Source organism: Hirsutella rhossiliensis (assembly GCF_020360975.1).
Source record: "Hirsutella rhossiliensis strain HR02 chromosome Unknown scaffold00002, whole genome shotgun sequence".
Lineage (NCBI taxonomy): Eukaryota > Fungi > Ascomycota > Sordariomycetes > Hypocreales > Ophiocordycipitaceae > Hirsutella > Hirsutella rhossiliensis.
In genome coordinates this window covers 2,954,947-2,974,350 of record NW_025408668.1, presented here as the reverse complement: position 1 = coordinate 2,974,350, position 19,404 = coordinate 2,954,947, and the positions used below count along the sequence as shown (strand labels likewise).

The window sequence follows — 19,404 nt, the reverse complement described above, 5'->3', positions numbered from 1 at the left end:
CCACCACCGGTACAAGATGAGTCCGGCACGGATCTGTGGGATGTCGACGAGATCCTCTGCGCGAGATGGAAGAAGCGCGGACGAGGGGAATTCAGGCAAGCACTAGTGCGATGGACGGGCTACGCAGAGCCGACTTGGGAGCCAGTTGAGTGGTTGCAAGGAACAATTGCGATGAAGGCATTCGAGGACAAGTACGGGCCAATCAAGACCAATGATGGCCCTAGGAGAGGTACGAGACGCTGGCAGGAACGCAAGAACCCGCAGACGCCGACCTGGTCGGAGGGGACAAGGGGTAATGTCACGGGCTGTGCCTGGCTGGTGGACCCGGTTGTACCGGGTCCGGTGGGTCGTGCTCCGGTGGCAACACCGGCCCCGCTCCGCGGACCCAGAAGCTGCGAGAACATTCCGAGAAGGGCAATATAAGCTCGCACTCGAGGCTACGCCTCGAGTTCAGCTTCTTTTCCTCCTTAGCTCTAGATAGACAACACCTAGGCACCTGCTTGTTGAATAAACTCCGGGCCAGCCTTTCACAAGGCGGTTTATTTGCGCACAGCCGTATTAACGCTTGGTGGCGGCAGGTTGTAACCAGCGATAGCTATAGATTCCACCTTGAGAATTGGTCTTTTGCCCAATGTTTTATCCGACAAGTATAATCGGAGAGGAAGATGATGCTACTTTCGCTTTGCCGCTTAAGTCTCAATACCTTTATCTCTTACGTTTATGGTCGTTCCGTCGGAGTTGACTAAGAATACATTCCTTGCCGACGAGAACACTATATTGCTTCATCCTCTGCAACACCTACTCACTCGTCACTTAACCAACAGCGCCCGACGCGCACCACGTGCCGTCCCAATCTGCCATGCGGAACGAAGAAGATAGGGTTAAAGTAGGTCTCGGGAAACCTCGAACCCTAGGTTATTATTCCAGCCGTCGAGAAAAGCAGTTTATCAAATCGGGCCTCCAATTTGATTTGATTTAGAAATAGGAATCACCGATCTGATTTGATTTGATTTGGCTTAGGTTCGATTTGGATTTATTTAGATAAGATTTAGATAACACCACTTTCTCCCAAGATGATATATACTAAGCAGCGCCTATACGGTCTGCTCTACGGCGGCCTCTTAGGGCTATAACTATCTGCCCTATAAGACTAAAGATGCGCTAGCTAGAACTAAGAAAATATTAATTGCTGTCCGCGATAGGCATAAGGTATTAACGCCTTCGGAGAAGCTAATACTAAATGGGATTATCTACTAGTGGGGCCTGATTGGCGGGGTGTTTTTGGGGTCGCATCACCAGCGTCACTCGCTCCAACTTCGCCTCTCCCAGCTCTGCCGGTCCTCGCACCGTCCGCGGTACCCGCATCCGAGTCACGACGACCACAGCCTTGGGGCCCTGCGCCATGGAGTCGGTGGCGCGCATGTCGAGTCTCATGGAGACGGGTAAGTGTCTTGCTCGCCTCTCTCCCGCCCACCTCGCCGCTGAAACCCCCCCAGCTCGAGAGCTCACGCTCGATGCCGCCCAGGCCACGCGCGGAGCCCGAACCAGCTCCCGCACGCTCGACCGCAACCAGATGAGGAAGCTCCTGGACAGTAGGAACGACAGAGAGGTCCTCGAGGGACTGCGGCGCGTCATCTCCGTCGGTGCCAGCGCCCTCTCTTCTCCCCCACCCCCTCCCCTGTCACGCCACTGACGGCCGTCCTAGATGATGTATCGCAACCACAAGACGCTGCCATTCTTCTCTTCGGTTGTCAAGAACGTGGCCTCTCCCAACCTCGAAATCAAAAAGCTCGTCTACGTCTACCTCATCCACCATGCCGAACATGAACCCGACCTCGCCCTCCTCTCCATCAACACCATCCAAAAGTCCCTCTCCGACACCAACCCCCAGGTCCGCGCCCTTGCCCTCAAGACAATGTCCGGCATCCAGGTGCCCGTCATCAGCCAGATTGTCTCGCTCGCCATCAAAAAGGGCGTCGCCGACATGAGCCCCTACGTTCGCAAGGCTGCCGCCCTCGCCATGTCGAAGTGCTACCGACTAGACCCCAGCCAGTCGCCTCTGCTCATCGACTGTCTAGCCACCCTCCTGGGCGACAGGCAGTACTACGTGGCTGGCGCGGCTGTCTCGGCCTTTATGGAAATGTGCCCCGACAGGATAGACCTCATCCATAAGCACTACCGCAGCTTGGTCAGAAAGGTCGTCGATATGGACGAGTGGAGTCAGATGGCCTTGCTGCGTCTCATGACCTCCTACGCGCGCCGGTGCTTTCCCCGGAGAAGCCAACCCGCAGACACAACGCAGCAACAAGTCGCCGACGACGCTTTCTACGGCGAGTCCTCGGCCCAAGGCCCTGCGTCCTTGGACCCGGACCTGTTGCTCCTCCTGAATGCCATCCGGCCTCTTCTGCAGAGTCGAAACTCCGGAGTCGTGATTGGAGTCACGCGGTGCTACGCAGATGTAGGAGCGCCAGAATACCTGAAGCTTGCCATTGGCCCGCTGGTTGCGCTCCTCCGAGGCGCCCAAGACATTCAGCAAATTGCTCTCTACAACATTGTGTCCGTCTGTCTCATACGCCCTCACGATTTTGTCAAGTATGCCAGTCACTTTCTCGTCCGAGCCACCGATACAGCGCAGGTGTGGGAGCTCAAGCTCGAGGTCTTGACCGTCATCTTCCCGCATAGCCCCCCTCAGGTCAAGAGTCTCATCCTGAAAGAGCTGGAGCACTTCTCGCAAGGCTCAAGCAAAGCCCTGGTGCGTGAAGCCGTGCGCGCCATTGGCCGGTGCGCGCAGTCGGATGCGGCCACGGCGCCTCGATGCTTGAAACTGCTCCTGGGCCAGATTGCCAGCTTGGACGGGACCCTGGCCGCAGAGTCTCTGACGGTGATCCGGCACTTGATACAACAAGACGCCGAGGGACACATTGGCACCGTGGTGAGGTTGGCCAAGAACCTGGACTCTGCAACCGACCCGCAGGCGAGGGCGACCATCATCTGGCTGGTGGGCGAGTTTTCGGGATTCAACGGCGAAGACAACATAGCGCCGGATGTCCTGCGCATTCTGCTCAAGGACTTTGCCAGCGAGTCGGAGCCGGCGAGGCGGCAAATTTTGCTTCTTGCTGCCAAAGTCTACCTCCACCATCTCAACCGGAAGAGCGAGACGGGCAAAGACAAGTCCAAGGAAGAGGGGGACGGCGATGTATCGCACGAAACGGAGGTGCATCCCCTCGCCCAGCTGTGGGACTATGTGCTACTTCTGGTGCGGTACGACAGCTCGTACGACCTCCGAGACCGGGCCAGAATGTACCGGTCCCTGTTCGGGGTACCTCAGCTGGCGACGCTAATGCTGCTGGCGCCGAAGCCAGCCCCCCAGGCGCCGAGCCCCTCGGAGTCGAGGAAGGGCTTCTCGCTGGGCTCCTCGACGCTGGTCCTGGCTGGAGGGGGCGGAGGAGTCCACGGCCTGAGGGGCTATCAGAGTCTCCCGGAGTGGGTGGAGTCCGGCAAGGAGCCGGACCCCGAGCTACGAGATCAAGAGGGCGGCGGCACGTCGTGGCGGTACGAGGGCGATAAGAGCGCGGTCCCGGCCAGCGAGAAACTGGACGATGCGGCCCGGGCGGCGCCGACGAAGACGAACGGCATCGCCGAGGGGGTCGGGGCGAAGACGCTGGACGACTGGCTGGCCGAGGGAGAGGGAGAGAGCGAAGATACGGAGGAGACGGAAGAGGAGACGGACGAAGACGATGAAGAGAGTGAGGAAGGAGAGGACGATGAGGACGATGAGGACGATGAGGACAGCGACGATAAGGGCGAGAGCGGTAAGCTGCTCCATGAATGACAGTAGTTTGACATTGGCATGGCGTCTGCTTGTGAATTGTTAGAGGCGAGGCCCAAGCGGCTCATGGCTAGACTCGGCAGGCGAATGGACATCTATTTGATGGAACAGCTACACAGTCGTGGAGGATTGACTACTCAAGCAGAGCAGGAGGCTAATACGAAACATCCAAAGTCGTAGTAAAGGGAGCCAGCCTCCTCGTCAAGCCCTTTTATTTCACTCCTCCTTGCCGCCGAGGTAGCGGTAGACGACGGAAAAGTCGCGGCCCTTGCAGTCGTCACGCTTCTCGGCGGCCTGATAGACGGCAAGGGCCGAGTCCCCGAGGGCCATGTTGGCGCCGGCCTCGCGGGCGGCGACCATGGCGAGGCGCAGGTCCTTGCTCATGAGGGAGATGCCGAAACCGCCGCGGTAGTCGCGGGCGGCAGGGGCCGAGTCGACGACGCCCTTGACGGGGTTGTTGACTTCGCTAGGCCAGCAGCGACCGGTGCTGACGTTGAGGACGGCGGCGAGGGCCTTTGGGTCGAGCCCCCAGCGCACGCCGAGGTTCATGGCCTCTGCAGTGGCAATGTTGTTGAGGGCGAGGAGGTAGTTGTTTGCCAGCTTGGCGGACAGGCCGGCGCCCTGGGGCCCGCAGTGCAGCACCTTGCGGCCCATGAGGAGCAGGACGGGCTCGGCGCGGGGCACGAGGGCCAGGTCGGAGCCGAGCATAAAGGTCAGGGTGCCGGCGGTGGCGCCGACGACGCCGCCGGACATGGGGGCGTCGACAAAGGCGCCTTGGGCGGCGTCGGCGACGGACCTGGCGACCTGGCGCGACGTCGAGGGATCAATGGTGGACGTGTCGATGAAGACGCGGTCTTTGCGCGGCAGCGCGTCGGTGAGGATGGACGAGTAGACGGCCTTGACGTGCTGGGGCTCGGGGAGGACTGTGACGACGGTGTCCTGCGCACGTCAGCATGATTACGCCCAGGCCGGGATTGGACGATGGGCTGAGGAGGAGTGTGAAATTTCAGAGGAAAATGTAGGATTAATCAGGGCGAGACCAGCGAGCTGGCCCCGATTTGGATCATAGATAGAACAATGGTTGCTCATCACGAAGGGGTGAAGCAAGGGACGACGTTGGGGCAGGGCAAGCTAACCGCGTCTTTGGATGCGTCAAAGGCACTCGCGGCAATCTCGAGCGACGCCCCCCCCGCGGCGGACGAGGCCTTGACGTCGGCCTCAAGAGCCGCGAGGGCGTCCGGGTTGATGTCGAAGACGGCGAGCTTGTCGGCGGGCCGCAGCTTGGACTGCAGGTTCTTTGCCATTTGGTAGCCCTAGCATCGACGACGGGTGAGCAGCGCCTTGGGACGGATGGGAAGCCAACGGAGAGCGCTCCTCGGCCTGCCTACCATTTGGCCGAGGCCGATGAAGCCATAGCTTGCCAGGCGAGGCGCCGAGCTGGCAAAGGCTCGCCGCTGGCCAAAGGCGGCGGCCAGGCGCGTGGTGGTGGCTTTCATGGCGCGGTCCAACGACTGGCGTTTGCAGCGTCGTTGCTGGCGGGAGCTCAAGGGAAGCGGGGGTTCGGTTCGGAGTCTGGAGTCTTGATTACTAAGCGGCTTCTCCCTCTTGTGGAAAGTCTTGGATTCCTACACAGATATCAAGGAGATACGTATAGGTAAGCGGATTAAAGTTAAGAGGCATTGGAGATCCACGGCGTAGCTGCGCGTACTAGCCGGGCCAAGGAGGACTTCTATCTTGGTTGTCTCTGCTGGTAAGGAAAAGGGCCGCTGAATACGACGTTCTCATTGGATGTGATCTTTGTTGGAAACTTCTTAGTTGGTTTGAGATCGTTGAAGAGACATGTTACAACAACGCAATTGGGCCTATGGTCTAGGGGTATGATTTTCGCTTCGCATTATCCAATGTTCTGTGAAAGGTCCCGGGTTCAAATCCCGGTGGGTCCAGCTCTGAGCCCTATATACAAGGGAAATTTTTGCTTCAGCTTATTGCTCTAGATAGCAATTTTCTTTTTCCTCGCATAGGCCTATCGCCTTGCGGCTTCGGCTCGGCGTGTCTGTGTATACTTGAGCATTTCTCTTCATGCCTATGCCTTGTAATATTTCGTGTCTCTACTTTTGGCCCGCGCTACTTAATCGCTCGGTGCGCCAAGGTCAACTGAGGCCGTCACCAACCAACGACAGCGTATGTACGCGCCTCGATCTCTGCCGGGGCCTGCGATTGGGCCTTTGAATAGCCTTGAGCGATACATAAACTATAGCCATGGTTGGGCGAGAGTGCCTCGAGCCATACCCACGAACGCACCACAAGGGCCGCGTGCGTGCAACGGATGCCTATTGGTCGGCGCCCACGAGCAAACGGAAACTCGCAAACGCAGACGGCCAGCCTGTCGGCCCTACGCCTCCCTCCGACAAATGACCTCGCCGTGGACCACGGTGAACCAGGCATCCTCGTCGTCGCCCCAGCGCCTCCACGCCGCCGCCACCCGCTCGAGGTCGGCCTCGGTCGCCAGCCCGGCGTCGACGGCCGTCTGCGCAAAGGCCGAGGCCACGGTCCGCTCCGCCCACAGGCCGCTCCACCAGGCAATCTCGTCGGGCGAGCGGAAGCACCAGGTGCTGGCGCTGCTGGCGACGGCGTGGCGCGCAAAGCCCGCGCGCCGCGCCCACGCGTGCACCATGCGGCCGGCGTCGGGCTCGCCGCCGTTGGCCCGCGCCACGGCCCGGTACAGGCGTCGCCAGGCGTCGAGGCCGCCGTCATGGCCGTCGACGGGGTACCACGCAAAGGAGGCGTAGTCGGACTCGCGGGCGGCGACGATGCCGCCGTCCGGGCGGGCGACGCGGCGCATCTCGGCCAGGACGGCGACGGGGTCGCGCACGTGCTGCAGCAGCTGGTGGCAGACGACGACGTCGAAGCTGCCGTCGGCAAAGGCGAGGGCGTTGGCGTCGCCGGCGACAAAGGCCACGACGTCGGCCACGCCCCGTTCGGCGGCCAGCGCGCGCGCCTGCGCCAGCACCGCGTCGCCCGCGCGCTCCACGCCCGTCACGCTGCCGCCGGGGCTCACGTGCGCCGCCAGGTCGACGGTGATGGTGCCCGGCCCGCAGCCGACGTCGAGCACGCGCATGCCCGGCCCGAGATGCGGCAGCAGGTAGGCCGCCGAGTTGAGCGCCGTGCGCCACCGGTGCGAGCGGAGCACCGACGCGTGGTGGCCGTGCGTGTATGTTGCTGCTTCCGTCTTGCGGTCCATGCTGCGGCGTTGTGACTGGAGAAGGGGCAAGCAATGTTTTTCTCTTTGCTGGTCAACGAGTTGCTTGTTTGGCGGATGCGGGACTTGGACGATGCCGAAGTCCAAGTAAAGTCCAAGTAGCAACGGTCCGGTATCGGAGCCATCGTTTGGCAGCAGCCCAAGACGCCTGGCATATCAGTCGTTGCTCACTACAGCTAGAGAGCAACAGGAATTGCACCCTCGACTCCGATTCTCACATGCAGCAAAGTCCACCGCGAGCAACTTTGATTTTCCGCCGTCTCCCTGGACAGCCCTCGTCTTCAAAATGGCCGTTGGCGTCTCAGTCCGGACATTCACCTTGGCGGCACTTCAGCTTGTCTTTGTCCGGCAGCATATTCACTCTGGCTCCGCCTCTCACTCGCTCCTCAGTCGACACTCACATTAACATCGGCTTGACTTCGGCCATCTATATACTCCGCAGGCTCTTCCCTCTTCCGTCCCCCCCCCTCTCTCCTCCTACCAACCCTTTGCTCTCCTCCCTCACCCCCCATGCCCAGCCATGAGCCAAGCAACCCCCCCTTCGACCAACACTCCGTCGTCCGCAGCAACTCCCAAAGCCCGGCCGTTGGCTTCCAAAAAGCGAAAGGCAGAGGCAGAGACGAACATGAGCAACATCAGCGATTACTCCCATCTCGGCGGCTCCCCCGAGTATAGCCATCTCACCTTCGCCTGCAACGGCCACGAGTTCAATGTCCACAAGGCCGTCGTCTTGCCCCATTCCGCCGTCCTCAGGGCCGCCGTCCAGGGCAGGTTCCTCGAGGCCCAGACCAATGTGGTTTTCATGGATGGCTTCTCGCCTCGCACGGTCCGGTTCCTCGTTGATTTCATGCACAGGGACGACTACGCCTCATTCCCCGAGCACGCCGAGCTTCCTCTCCCTTTATGCCCAAGCTGCGGCGGCGCGACCGTCCCAGGCAAGGTTACCCAACAAACAAGCAACATATTATATTCCCAAGGTCGACTAACGACGGTACAACGTTTTAGCATCCACCACGGCCAGGAAGCAACGGGTTCGAGATGCGGATGGCCAGGCGCCGATGCTATCGTTCCCGACTGCCAGCCAACGCATGAGAGAGCACATGCACGTCAACGCCATTGCCGACTACTACGGTATCCCCGCGCTCGAGAAGCTGGCAAACGACAACCTCCGCGCCATCATCCAACCCTGCGTCGCCAAAGAGAACCAGTCCTGGTTCCCCGTCGCACAGCAAATAAAGACCCGTCGCTCGTGAGAGCCAGCCAGAGAGAACCTGTTTCCAGGCGTACTCCAGAAACCTGAACCACTGGATGTCTCAAACAAAGCAAGCCCATCCTGACCTCAGTCGCCTTACCAGTGGTAGGCCATGGTGATAGGACAAGCGATATGTAAAAGTCGAGCAAGTCATATCGTCATGATATTACTGAGATGATTGTAAAAAAGGAAATGCACTGGCTCTGGCCCATACCCGTGTTGCCCTCCTCCTCCCTCCTCCCCTCGTTTTTTTTTCGTTTCCAACTCCTTGCTGAATCCATGGTGCCTAGTTACGGATATCAACAAAGTCATCAAAACCGTCTGCCCTGCGCCTCGCCACCAGCTTGGTGTCTGTATGTCTCGGGGCCATGTTCCGCGATCGCCAAAGCACCAGTCTCGTCTCATCTCATCTGGTCGCTCTCAGGTCCCTCGCCACGTGTCAGGGTTTCTTCTCGCCCTCCGTCTCAGTCTCGACTCCCACCACCGTGTCGGAATCCGACTCGCTCGGCCTCGCCTCCGTCGACGGCGGCCCGTGTTTCGGCTCGGTCGTCTCAAATTCAGCGTTGAGATTGGCGCCTTGCCGTTCCTCCACGGTCAGCGCGCAGCCGGCCTTGCCCAGCCGGATGAAGAAGCAAGTTATGAGCGCCACGCCGGCGCACCCGACGCCTATCCAAAATATGCCCTTGTACTGCCTCTTCAGGTCCAGGCCCGCCGCGCGGAATTGCTCCCTGGCCACGTCGGCAACGGCGAGGAAAAGGGCCCCGCCCAGGAACAGAGTCACGCTGATGACGGCACCAGCCAGCCCTTGACGGTGTCGTGGCAGGCTCGTCGTGAGGAAGACATTGCTCACCGTCCACAGCACGTCGACGCAGGCCGCCTCGAAGAGCATGGCGGGGAAGACCCAGGCCCAGTAGTTGGGATTGTCGGGCATCAGTGCGAAGAATAGGACGGCCAGGACCTTGGACGTGCCCGAGAGAATGAGGAGCACGCGGCCCGGCAGCACGTGCAGGATGAAGCCGCTCATGGTTGACAGAATCAGACCCCCTGCGGCCCAGGGGCCGAACCAGACGGCCGTGATCAGTGCTCGGCGGCCAAGGACGAGTTGAATACTATTTACGGTCAGTGCTGGTCGTCCTCGCCACTCGTTTCCGGCAGAGCGAACACTCACTAAAAGTTGGAGTAGAATAGGTACATCGAAAACACGCCCCACGAGAGCAACAGGCAAAACAGCATCCTCTTCATGTACTTGACACGGAAAATGTCGGCCGGGATCAGGGGCGACGCGGCCACCCACCCTTCTACGTAGACGGCGGCGGCCAGGAACACGATCCCGAGCACCAGCGTGGTGATGATCGGGGGAGAGGTCCAGCCGTTGGGCTTGCTGGTGCTCTCCGTGATGGCGTAGATGAAGAGCATCAGGCCAGGGACCGTGGTCAAGACGCCCCACCAGTCCATCTTGACCTTCATCTTGCGGGCGGCGACATAGTCGCGAGGGGTGACGAGGAGCGTGCCGAGGCAGCACGGGGCGGTGATGATGCCGCCTAGCCAAAAGTACCACCTCCAGGACAGCAAGTCTTGGGCCATGCCGCCGATGATGATGCCGGCAAAGAAGCCGAGCGGGGCAATGGCACCGTACAAGGCAAAGACGAGATTCTTCCTCGGGCCCGGCCTGTAGATGCGCCCCAGCAGCGAGATGCCGGCGGGGAGGAATGCGGCAGTCCCCAGCCCCTCCATGGCCCGGCACAGCACGAGCACGGTAAAGTTGCCGGCGAAGCCCGCCGCGATGGTCCACACGATGAACCACAGCAAGCCTCCGTTAAAGACGAGGTAGCCCCCGTACATGTCGGTTACGCGCCCGAGCGGGAAAAGGAATGCACCAGCCACCAAGGTCAGGACGCTGGACGGCCATGTCTGAGACCCGGGTGGAATGTGAAACGGCTCAATCAGGGCCGGTAAGACAACCTGGAAGCCACCGATGACGAAGTCCTTGAGATGCCACGCGGGTCAGCGAAAGCGACATGGGAAAGAGAACGGATGCGCCATGGGAAGGTGGACGCGGGAGAGAGAGAGAGAGAGAGAGAGAGAGAGAGAGAGAGAGAGATGGTCAATGTGAGGTGATGAAGGGCCGAACGGCCAAGGACAAGATGACGGCACACACAAAGACTCACAGCCATGGCGAGAGAGCCAAGCATGGAGACGACAAAGGCAGCCTCGAGCCATGTCGACGAGAACTCGGCGGGCCGTTGCCGGCCGAGCTTCTCGACGTCAATCGTCCGAGGCAACTCCTCCGAGACCTCTCGTGCTGTAACGACAGGCTCATGCGAGGCCATATTGTTGTCTTTGGCCTTCATTGCGCAGGATCGCGCGTCTCGGGGGGCGGTTTATATCGACAGAGAAGACGGCTAGAAGAGAAGTGGTCGGCTGGGAAAGGGAGGGAGGCTGTTGGGCTGGCTCCTGACGCCATCTTGACTCTCATTCCATTCCTTGAGGCTTCTTTTATATCCGTGACTTGCTGCAGGCCTCCATGAGCCAGGCACAAGAATGCCCCCCCACGGGCCAGCTCGTGGAGCCCCGTACTTCCTTTTGGGCTGGGCGCTGTCGTGGCATCGTCACAGTCTTGGTAAAGCTCGATGCATCATGCTCTCCCATATCTGCTTGTGCCTCCATTCATCTCTCGCGATATCTCCTAATGTCCCCGGCTGCGGCGGTGAGAAACGCATCAGATGTCGAAAGGTTTCCTGATGGGGGAAGCACGCGAAGCTCTAGACCCGCGCCGGCCCCGCCAGAGCATGGCTGGTGGGCGGAGGAGGATCCAGCGTGGAGGGAGAGACGGAAGGGAGACGCGGAGTCCGAAGACGGTCTCACGGTATGTGCCATGGATCCGTTCTAGACATTGTCGGTATCCGGGAGTGGCGGGCGTTGGAGTGCGCCTGGGTACGTGGGCGCCGTCCAACCCAGAGAAAGGCGCATCGTGGCAACGGCTGAAGCGGTTTGCGCAAGAGGTTGACGGGGGATTCCTGTCGGCGACCCCTGTCACCAGTCGGAACCCGTGGCGCCCCAGCTCTGTCGCTCAGGAACTCTGGCGCTTGCTGGTCGAACATGAGAGACCCTTTGGGCATTTATCTAAGATGGCTACAGCGTCCGTCGCCTCAGGCCTCCGTGGATCCCCCTGCGCTGCGGCGGGTGTCGTCAAGTTTCCCGTTTCGGCCGCAAGCTGGAGTGTTCGACCAGGCAAGCTTTGCTGCGACTCCGGAGGCAAAAAGGAGGGCAATGTCTGCAGGTCCCGTCGCGGCATCGGATGCACGATATGTCTACTGCTTTCCGCTTTGGGCAGCCCTTGTGCATAGAAGCGTGGCCGAGGCGTCGGGCGGCTGTCACCCTCCGCAGCAGCGCCAGATGGCCACAGGTGCGGGAGTGGCCCATGGCAGCCTATTCCCGTCCAACCACACCCACTGCCGCCGCTGGTGGTGGGCCGGCCTCTCGCTTGGCTGATATCCAAGGTGTGTGTAGCGCGTTGCGTCCAGTCAGGCTCCTATCGTCGCCGCCTCCACCTATCTCTTCTCGGCCGTTGTAGCGGAGAGGCGGGGGCGGAAAACAAACGACAAGACCATGATTCTTGCCACCACGCAGTGAAGGAGCAAAGCGCCTGACTCTCCGTCTCTATGTTCCATGCCCGCCAACAGCGTTCGTAGCAGCAGCAACAGCGGCAGAAGCGGCAGCGGCACCAGGCAGCAGTACCAGGTTCACCCACACTGGCGTCTCGCTCCGACGTTCATCCACCACAACGGGAACGTCACGGTGTGGAGTTGAGCCAGTTTCGACGGGGAAAAAAAACCGAGGGTAGCAACCGCGTCTCTCGCCCATCGCCCTCAGCAGGCATCATCCAGGCAAGAGAAACATCGAGGGAGACAGGGGTCTCAGATCTCCGCCAGGCACGGAACAAGCGGCGCATGCCGAGCATCAGCAAGCCGTGCCACAACTGCCGCCGCCGCCGCCTGCGCTGCGATCGCTCGTGGCCAACCTGCCACAAATGCGCGGTCTCGGGGCAGGAATGCCTCGGGTATGGGAGGGTCTTCGTCTGGACACAGGCGATTAACGCCCATGGCAATCTGAAGCCGCCGTCGGCGCCCCCGGCCTCGGCGGCGGCGGCCGTTCCTGTGCCGTCGTCATCATCGCCATCGTCGCCCCGGTCCTTGGCGACGGCGCCGAGCCGCAAGCATCAGCTGCAGCAACAGCAGCTGCAGCAGCGCCGGCAACAGAAGTCGAGTCGGCAGCAGGGCGAGCCAAGCCTGTCGTCGGTCGCCGACGCAGGACACGGCGGCCCGGAGGGAGGCGGATCAGGCGTCGAGGCTCGAGATGGCGGTGCTCTTGGTCAAGTTGCTGGTGCCGGCAAAAACGACGACGACACAGGCGGTGAGGGCGGCGGGGGTCCCCAGCAGCTGCGGCAAGAGCAGCAGCAGCAACTGCCCCAGCACCTTCAAGCCCGCCGCGACGGTCACCCGCTCGGGCAGGAGCTCGCGCCCCACGGCCAAGCAACGACGACTCCTCAAATGTCCAGCGACGGTATTGACATCGTTCACGACGGCATCCATGGCCATCGGCATCCACTTCAGCCACGCGTCTCTTCGACATCGGCCGGCATCGAAAATGATGCATCGTCGGCACAGCAACGCCACGGATCCCTGGGCCCGGGCCGCGTTTCGCTCGGCAACCTGACGGATCCCGTTTTCCAGGATCTCGATAGGAACTCGCGATACTATCTCGCCCATTGTGAGTCGCTTTCTGTCGGCAGGCGAGGGTCGGTCCAGACGCTGCCTCACCAGCTCCCCTCCTCTCCTTGTCCTGACATGTTTGTCTGGCTCCTCCCGCTTCTCCCATTTGTGCCCCCCACGCTGCGACGCAGATAGCTCTCTCTCTTTTCTCCTCTCGGCGAGATCACTTTCTGCTTATCCCGAGCAGCTTTCATCACCTTTCCTCCCTGTCAGTGCAAAAAGCGGATACTAATGCAATCATTGCCATCTCAGTCGCCGATCGCGTCTGCAAAGACCTCGTGGCCCGCGATGCTCCCGGCAGCAACCCCTTCCGGGAACTGATCCCGCTGACCAACAGGCACCCGCTGCTCCTCCACATTCTCGTCGCAACGTCAGCTATTCACTGGTCCAACATCTTCCGCCCCATCACGGCCATTCCAACCGGCTTGACGGATCCCGGGGGCTACTTGGCCCAGCTGCGTGCCAAGGATCTCGTCTCGAGACAGGCGCTCATCGATGCCCTGACAGCCAAGCAAAAGGCCATGGGCCACCTGCGCGAGGTGCTTGACACACTGGACCCGGCCGTTAGCGAGGTGGCGCTTGCCGCCATGCACTTTTTTGTCAAATTTGACCTCATCGATCTGGAGCGGAATGAGAAAAAGGGCTGGCAGACACATCTCGAGGGCGCCAGCAGCATCCTGGCCCTGCTGGCGCCCGGCAGTGCAGCAAGCTCGTCCAGCAGGATGCTGCGCGACTGCGTCATTGCCGATTGCTTTATGTGAGTGCCCGAGCCCCCCGCGCAAAAGGACGTACCGGTCTGCGCAGCCACTTGATCCCCCCCAGGAAGCGGGAGATTCGAGTTATTTCTGACGTGGCGGCTTGCACAGATATCACATTCTGGGATCGACGTTGGCTTCCGGAGCCCTCGCCGCACGAATCGCGCGGTACGCCTTTGAGCTGCTGCCGGTCATGAAGCGGGTCGAGGTCAACAGCTACCTGTCTTGCCCGGCGGAGATCCTCCAAGTCATCCTGATGGCATCGCAGCTGTCGTACGAGACGCCGTGCACCGACTGGTCGCTGTCGGCGGCGGATGAGGCACTCGCCCTCATCGGCCAGGCGCTCGCCTTTGACATTCCTGGCTGGGCCTCGCAGTTGCAGCGGCAGTCGGCTAACGTGACGGACATTGAAAGCCGCGTGCACGTGGCATCGGCGCACCGGTCGGCGGCGTGCCTCTATATCTTGCAGGCGCTGCCGTTGGCACGAGCAGTGCGCCCCGTCGACAGCGATTTCCTTGTGTCAGACATCTTGGGCCACTTGGCGCAGATTGACGAGCGTGACCCGTACTTCAAGGCCACGTCGTGGCCGACTTTCATCGCCGGGGCGGAGACGCGCGACGCCGAGAAGCGGACGTGGACGCTGAAGCGGCTGCTAGCCATCTGGGGGATCTGCTCGTGGGGCTACATCTTTACCGCGATTGAGATGCTCAAGGCGACATGGGCGATGCGGGACGGCAGCGAGGGCGCCGTGAGCTCGGTGGAGCCGGGTGTCAACTGGCTGCAGGGCCTCAGGGACATGGGCTTTGATTATCTGATTGTGTGAGCATGTCTCGGAGCCTCTACTCTCTTGCCTCGAGACGGCGGGGAGGACGTCTCGAGTCGGCTTACTTGGCCATTTCTTTGTGTGTCTTTGTTGGCGACGTGAAGGGGAGCAGAGCAAGGGAAACAGGACAGAACAACGACTGGGAATGGCAATTTGCATCGGGAGGCGCTGCAGCATTGAATATGTCGAAGAGGCGAGCAAGCATAGGCATTGGGGAGAGCGTGGGAGTGGACTATCACAACCAATCGTTTAAAAGGTCATTTACAAGGATTCGCCTGTTTGTTTTACTTCTGGCATTGCCTGTCGTTTGTGCTGTTCTGTTTTGTCTGCAAATCACCCGCCGCAGTTGGCAACGATGATGGACACGTCTCCGGTGGTTCGCTGCTCCTCGACGGCGTGGTGCGTTGTGTGACGGGGTGTGCTTCGAGGGTGGCTGTTGGGCATTGTCCATAGGGCACGGTGGGCACCCACCCTCTGCGCCATCTTGGATCGGCGAAGGCTTAAATATCTCGCACAGGCAGGACCGAGGAGAAAGGGAGGCGTTTCGGCGGCTATGATGGTAGCAGATGGACGTTGTGTGCAGATGTGCGTGCCGACGGGAAGGAGGCCAGTTTCAGATTATAGTCTTCCTTTGCATCTTGTAGCTTCAGAGGACAAACGACGGGCTGAGTTTGCGTCGGCGATGGATAGGGGGCGGAGGCGAGGTCCCGGACAAGGTTTGTTCAGCAAGTTGCTTGATACAGTGCTGAGCACACGTCATTTTCCTCCTGCCCGAGGAGGCTGAGCGGCATCACGACGACCTCTTGGGCGTGGGCCTGAAACCGGACCAGGAACAGGAAGCAAACGTGGGGGCCGGGCGGCTCCGGGCAGCTCCGGGCAGAGCGGGGCCGGTTACTGTGGGGCGGCACCTTGTATGTATTTGCGGTATTAAGCCGGGGATGGCCCTATGAGGCTCAACTCTATCGCTGAAGCTGGCAGCAGCAGCAGTGGAGCGGCAAATCAAGGTGCCAGAGAAAACAATGGGAAGACGTCGCTAGCGGCCATGGGCCAGACAAGCTCTGCTCCACCGTCACAGCCAACGGCTCTGCGTGCCTGGGCCGGAGCGACGTGCGCGGTTTCAGGGCCGCCAAGCCGGTCGCTCAGCCCGGAGGATCCACAGACGCCGGTACCTGTTGGTACATTGCTGCGTCCACCGTGACTGCGGGGCGTTGAAGTACCTTTCATGTACGTACTGTAGATTTCCTGGATCGCCCAAAACGAACCTCTGTTCCCCACGCAGGCAGTTCATGATCCGCCATCAACATTCATCATGCGCAGCCTTCAGGAAGATGATCAAAAACTTCGTCACTCCCCGTCTCAAAGTACACGCAAAATGTAAACCCGAAAAAAAAAGATCGCATGCAAAGACAAAGGGGGTTCCAACAAAGAAACGCCCCGCCGCCGGACCATGGCACGGGAGCCCCCTCGGCCGTCCAGCGGGGGGGAGGCCCGGGCGGCGCCGGAGGGCTGGGCTGACCGACCCCCACTCGCTGCGCACGGCCCGGGGCCTTGTCTCCCTATTCAGCCTGCGTCTGGCGTCCCCTGTTCCTGTTTTGTCTGCGTCCATCATTGCCGGCTTGTTCTTCAGCGTAGATGCTTTTTCGAGCTGTGTTGGGCGCGGGTGTAAGTCTTCTTCTCGTCCCCTTTTCACCTTCTTCCACAAATCGTGAATAGCTTCTGTTGTCTCGGGGTAAGAAGAAGAAGAGGAGAAACACACCCCATCGTCATCTCAACCATCCATACCTCCTCCTTCGGCTGTGTCCCGTCCAGCAACGAAACCGAGAGCCTGTCCCAAAACAAATCCCCAACGTCGACGGGAACCACCGCCCTGCCGTTTCACCGTCGCCCATCCGCAGCACATCCGTCAAGCTTCCCTGTCTCCCCGCCCCACGCGCGTTTCCCTTAGCTCGGGTCTTTTTAGGTTCTGGGTCTTGCCTCGGCTGCCTGTCCCTGCCATGATCCGGTCACGCTTAACCACCATGTGGCTCTGCCGGTTGCCCGTGCCTCGGGCGTTTCCTTATCTCTGCTGCTCCCAGGTCTTGCAAGCACCGGTACAGCGGGGCCGGGGACCATGCAACCAACAGCCTTGCTAGCTAGCACCTTGTGCCTGACCTTGCCCCTGTCTGCCTCATCTTGGGTTACGAGCATTCGTGTTGGCTACGTAGCTGCTGGCCCCCTATGCCATGCCACGCGCCAACCCTCACCAGACTTCCCTACCCGGCCGCCCATCCTCACCAACTCTCGATCGGCACCGCTCACCATGGCATCCGGACGCTCTGGTCGCTCGGTTTCAGGCTTCAATCCGTACACGTTTGACTCCCCCCCTTCCCCTTTGGCAGCTCTCCTCACCACTGCTTTGCCGCGCCGCAAGCTCCCTCAGCTCCGGCCTCCCATCTCACCCTCGACCCGTGCTCTCCAGGGCACATCGGTGATACAGGGGACATGTTCTCGTCCAGCTCTGGGGGCCGGCACACCGCAGAACCGCTAGTAGCGGGACGCGAGGCCGCAGACACAGCTCGCCTTCGAGACCGGATATATAATTGCCAGTCAACTCTCCCCTCACCATCCGTCTCTTCTCTCTCATCAGCAGCCACAAGTGGTATTGTCTTTTCCTTCCTTGGCCTTTACTTTGTCTCTCTCTGTCTGTCTCATCACCTTAACTCGCCCTTCACTCAGCCCCGGTGGCTGCGCAGCTTGTGAATTCTAATCCACCACTTCTTACTCTTTTATTATTAATTTTTCTTCTTCCCCAATCTTCACAATGCGTTACGCTTTCATCTCCTCGGCTCTCATCGCCAGTGTTTCGGCACACGGCCTCGTCCTCCGTATGGAGGGCGCCAACAATGTCACCATGCCTGGCCTTTCCGGTATGTCCCTCCGAGGATGCCCCCCTATCACCACTTCCCCTTGCACCTCTCCCTCGCTAACCTTGGCCTGTCTCAGTCACTGATGGCACTCCTCGGGACTGCACCTCCAACGGCTGCGGCTCCCAGGCCGACACGTCCATCATCCGGGACCGTGACATGAGCCAGGGCAAGGCCAGTGCCCTGGGCCGCACCCAGGGCAACGGCCCTGTCAATGCCGCCACCGCCATTGGCAACTTCATGGGTACGAATCAGAACGTCGCCTCCAACGCTGGCCAGACCGGTGTCGGTCAGGAGGACGACCTGTCTGGTCTCGCCGGTAAACAGCGCCGCGATGCGCACAAGACGTATGCCAGGGGCCTCCTCGACGGTCTCCTGGGCGGCGGTGCTGCCGGTAAAGGCGGTGCTGCCGGAAAAGGTGCTGCCGGAAAAGGTGCTGCCGGAAAAGGTGCTGCTGGCAAAGGTGCTGGCCTTGGCGGCCTCCTCGGCGGTGCTGCTGGCGGTGGCGGCCAGAAGGGCAACCTCCCTGCCGAGAAGTCCGTCGCCAAGAGCATGGGCATGGGTGCCACGACAGGCCTTCCAACTGCCGATGATCAAGGCATGGTCACCATGGTCTACCGACAGGTACGGCAACACGCGGCTTTCTCTCTCGTCTCGAGATTCCTCTGCTAACATGGCACCGCTCTTCAGATCAACCAGGATGGCGCCGGTCCTCTCTCTGCCGCCATGGATGGCACCTCTGGCGGCACTGACCCCAACGCCTTCAAGAACGCCCAGGTCATGCAGGACGTCCCCGGCCTCGGCGTCGGTGGCCTGTCCCTGGCCACTAATACCGACTTCCCTGTCAAAGTCCAGATGCCCCAGGGCATGACCTGCGACGCCACCGTCGGCGGTGCCCAGAACGTCTGCATCGTCCGCGTCCGCAACAGCGCCGCGGCCGGCCCGTTTGGCGGCTCTGCTGCCTTTACCCAGACCCCCGCCGCCCGCAAACGCGCCATCGCCTTCCGCCTCAGGAAGCGCGCCGAGCTCGCTGGCGAGGCAGACCCCCAGACTTTCGAGGAGGCCGTCAAGGCTGAGAACGCCGAGGAGGGTGACCTCGACAAGCGCTTCCGCCTCGGCCAGCCCGCCGACGCCCAGTCCATTGCTGCCGCCAATAAGGCCGAGGAGGACGAGGATGAGGCCGGCCTCAACAAGCGCTTCCGTCTCGGACAACCCGCCGATGCCGCCTCCATCGCCGCCGCCAACAAGGCCGAGGAGGACGAAGACGAGGGTGGCCTCAACAAGCGCTTCCGTCTCGGACAACCCGCCGATGCCGCCTCCATCGCCGCCGCCAACAAGGCCGAGGAGGAAGAGGACGACTAAAATGACATCAAGATTGTAAAAACAAAAAAACAAAAATTTTATTGCACAGCGCATGGCCAATTGACAGGTTGGCCATGCTGAATTAGGCCCCCAGAGGGTAAATTCATCGCATGCATGCTGTACACAGAGGGGTCTTTGCACATTCGCACACAGGCCATTTTCTTCCGTTATTTTCTTCTCTGTCACAAAATATAGTCATAATGCAAAAGTTGTTGCCTACCCAATAATTCAGTCCGACGTTGTGCTAATGGGATTGGGCATATTTGAGATGTGCGCGTCGAAAAGAAAGCTTATCGGTGGTGCCCGCAATTGCGTCGTAATTCACTTAGGCCACGTGACCACTTATCGCCCACAAAACGCCGCCCGTGAAATCGTGTGCAGGACGCCTGATAAGTGCATTTGATAAGTTCCCACCCAACTTATCGGGTTTCCGGCCAACACCAGCCCAG

The 19,404-nt window shown here is 60.5% G+C and overlaps 7 protein-coding genes and 1 non-coding gene across 8 annotated transcripts; 5 read left to right on the top strand and 3 right to left on the bottom strand.

Annotated features, from left to right (window-relative positions):
• Window positions 1–1,402: 1,402 nt before the first annotated feature.
• On the top strand, window positions 1,403–3,832 carry HRG_01911 (non-SMC mitotic condensation complex subunit 1 domain-containing protein; the record flags this gene model as incomplete). Its single annotated transcript, XM_044860382.1, has 3 exons — window positions 1,403–1,442; window positions 1,497–1,639; window positions 1,706–3,832. The coding sequence occupies 3 exons, from the start codon at window positions 1,403–1,405 to the stop codon at window positions 3,830–3,832; spliced, it is 2,310 nt and encodes a 769-aa protein (XP_044724015.1).
• A 213-nt stretch (window positions 3,833–4,045) lies between these two features.
• Window positions 4,046–5,325, bottom strand: HRG_01910 (NAD binding domain of 6-phosphogluconate dehydrogenase; the record flags this gene model as incomplete). Its single annotated transcript, XM_044860381.1, has 3 exons — window positions 4,046–4,768; window positions 4,966–5,142; window positions 5,218–5,325. 3 exons carry the CDS (start codon window positions 5,323–5,325, stop codon window positions 4,046–4,048), a joined length of 1,008 nt encoding a protein of 335 aa, XP_044724014.1.
• A 362-nt stretch (window positions 5,326–5,687) lies between these two features.
• HRG_12062 lies at window positions 5,688–5,772 on the top strand. The gene has a single exon. It is a non-coding gene; the product is annotated as a tRNA-Ala (tRNA).
• A 449-nt stretch (window positions 5,773–6,221) lies between these two features.
• On the bottom strand, window positions 6,222–7,070 carry HRG_01909 (methyltransferase domain-containing protein; the record flags this gene model as incomplete). The annotated part of the gene is made up of 1 exon (XM_044860380.1): window positions 6,222–7,070. The coding sequence occupies one exon, from the start codon at window positions 7,068–7,070 to the stop codon at window positions 6,222–6,224; it is 849 nt and encodes a 282-aa protein (XP_044724013.1).
• A 538-nt stretch (window positions 7,071–7,608) lies between these two features.
• On the top strand, window positions 7,609–8,341 carry HRG_01908 (uncharacterized protein; the record flags this gene model as incomplete). Its single annotated transcript, XM_044860379.1, has 2 exons — window positions 7,609–7,919; window positions 8,170–8,341. 2 exons carry the CDS (start codon window positions 7,609–7,611, stop codon window positions 8,339–8,341), a joined length of 483 nt encoding a protein of 160 aa, XP_044724012.1.
• A 438-nt stretch (window positions 8,342–8,779) lies between these two features.
• Window positions 8,780–10,691, bottom strand: HRG_01907 (major facilitator superfamily domain-containing protein; the record flags this gene model as incomplete). Its single annotated transcript, XM_044860378.1, has 3 exons — window positions 8,780–9,449; window positions 9,509–10,326; window positions 10,509–10,691. 3 exons carry the CDS (start codon window positions 10,689–10,691, stop codon window positions 8,780–8,782), a joined length of 1,671 nt encoding a protein of 556 aa, XP_044724011.1.
• A 1,599-nt stretch (window positions 10,692–12,290) lies between these two features.
• Window positions 12,291–14,690, top strand: HRG_01906 (fungal specific transcription factor domain-containing protein; the record flags this gene model as incomplete). Its single annotated transcript, XM_044860377.1, has 3 exons — window positions 12,291–13,110; window positions 13,365–13,869; window positions 13,979–14,690. 3 exons carry the CDS (start codon window positions 12,291–12,293, stop codon window positions 14,688–14,690), a joined length of 2,037 nt encoding a protein of 678 aa, XP_044724010.1.
• Window positions 14,691–17,490: 2,800 nt separating this feature from the next.
• Window positions 17,491–18,955, top strand: HRG_01905 (putative cell surface protein; the record flags this gene model as incomplete). Its single annotated transcript, XM_044860376.1, has 5 exons — window positions 17,491–17,596; window positions 17,673–17,987; window positions 18,057–18,110; window positions 18,168–18,217; window positions 18,284–18,955. The coding sequence occupies 5 exons, from the start codon at window positions 17,491–17,493 to the stop codon at window positions 18,953–18,955; spliced, it is 1,197 nt and encodes a 398-aa protein (XP_044724009.1).
• Window positions 18,956–19,404: the final 449 nt, after the last annotated feature.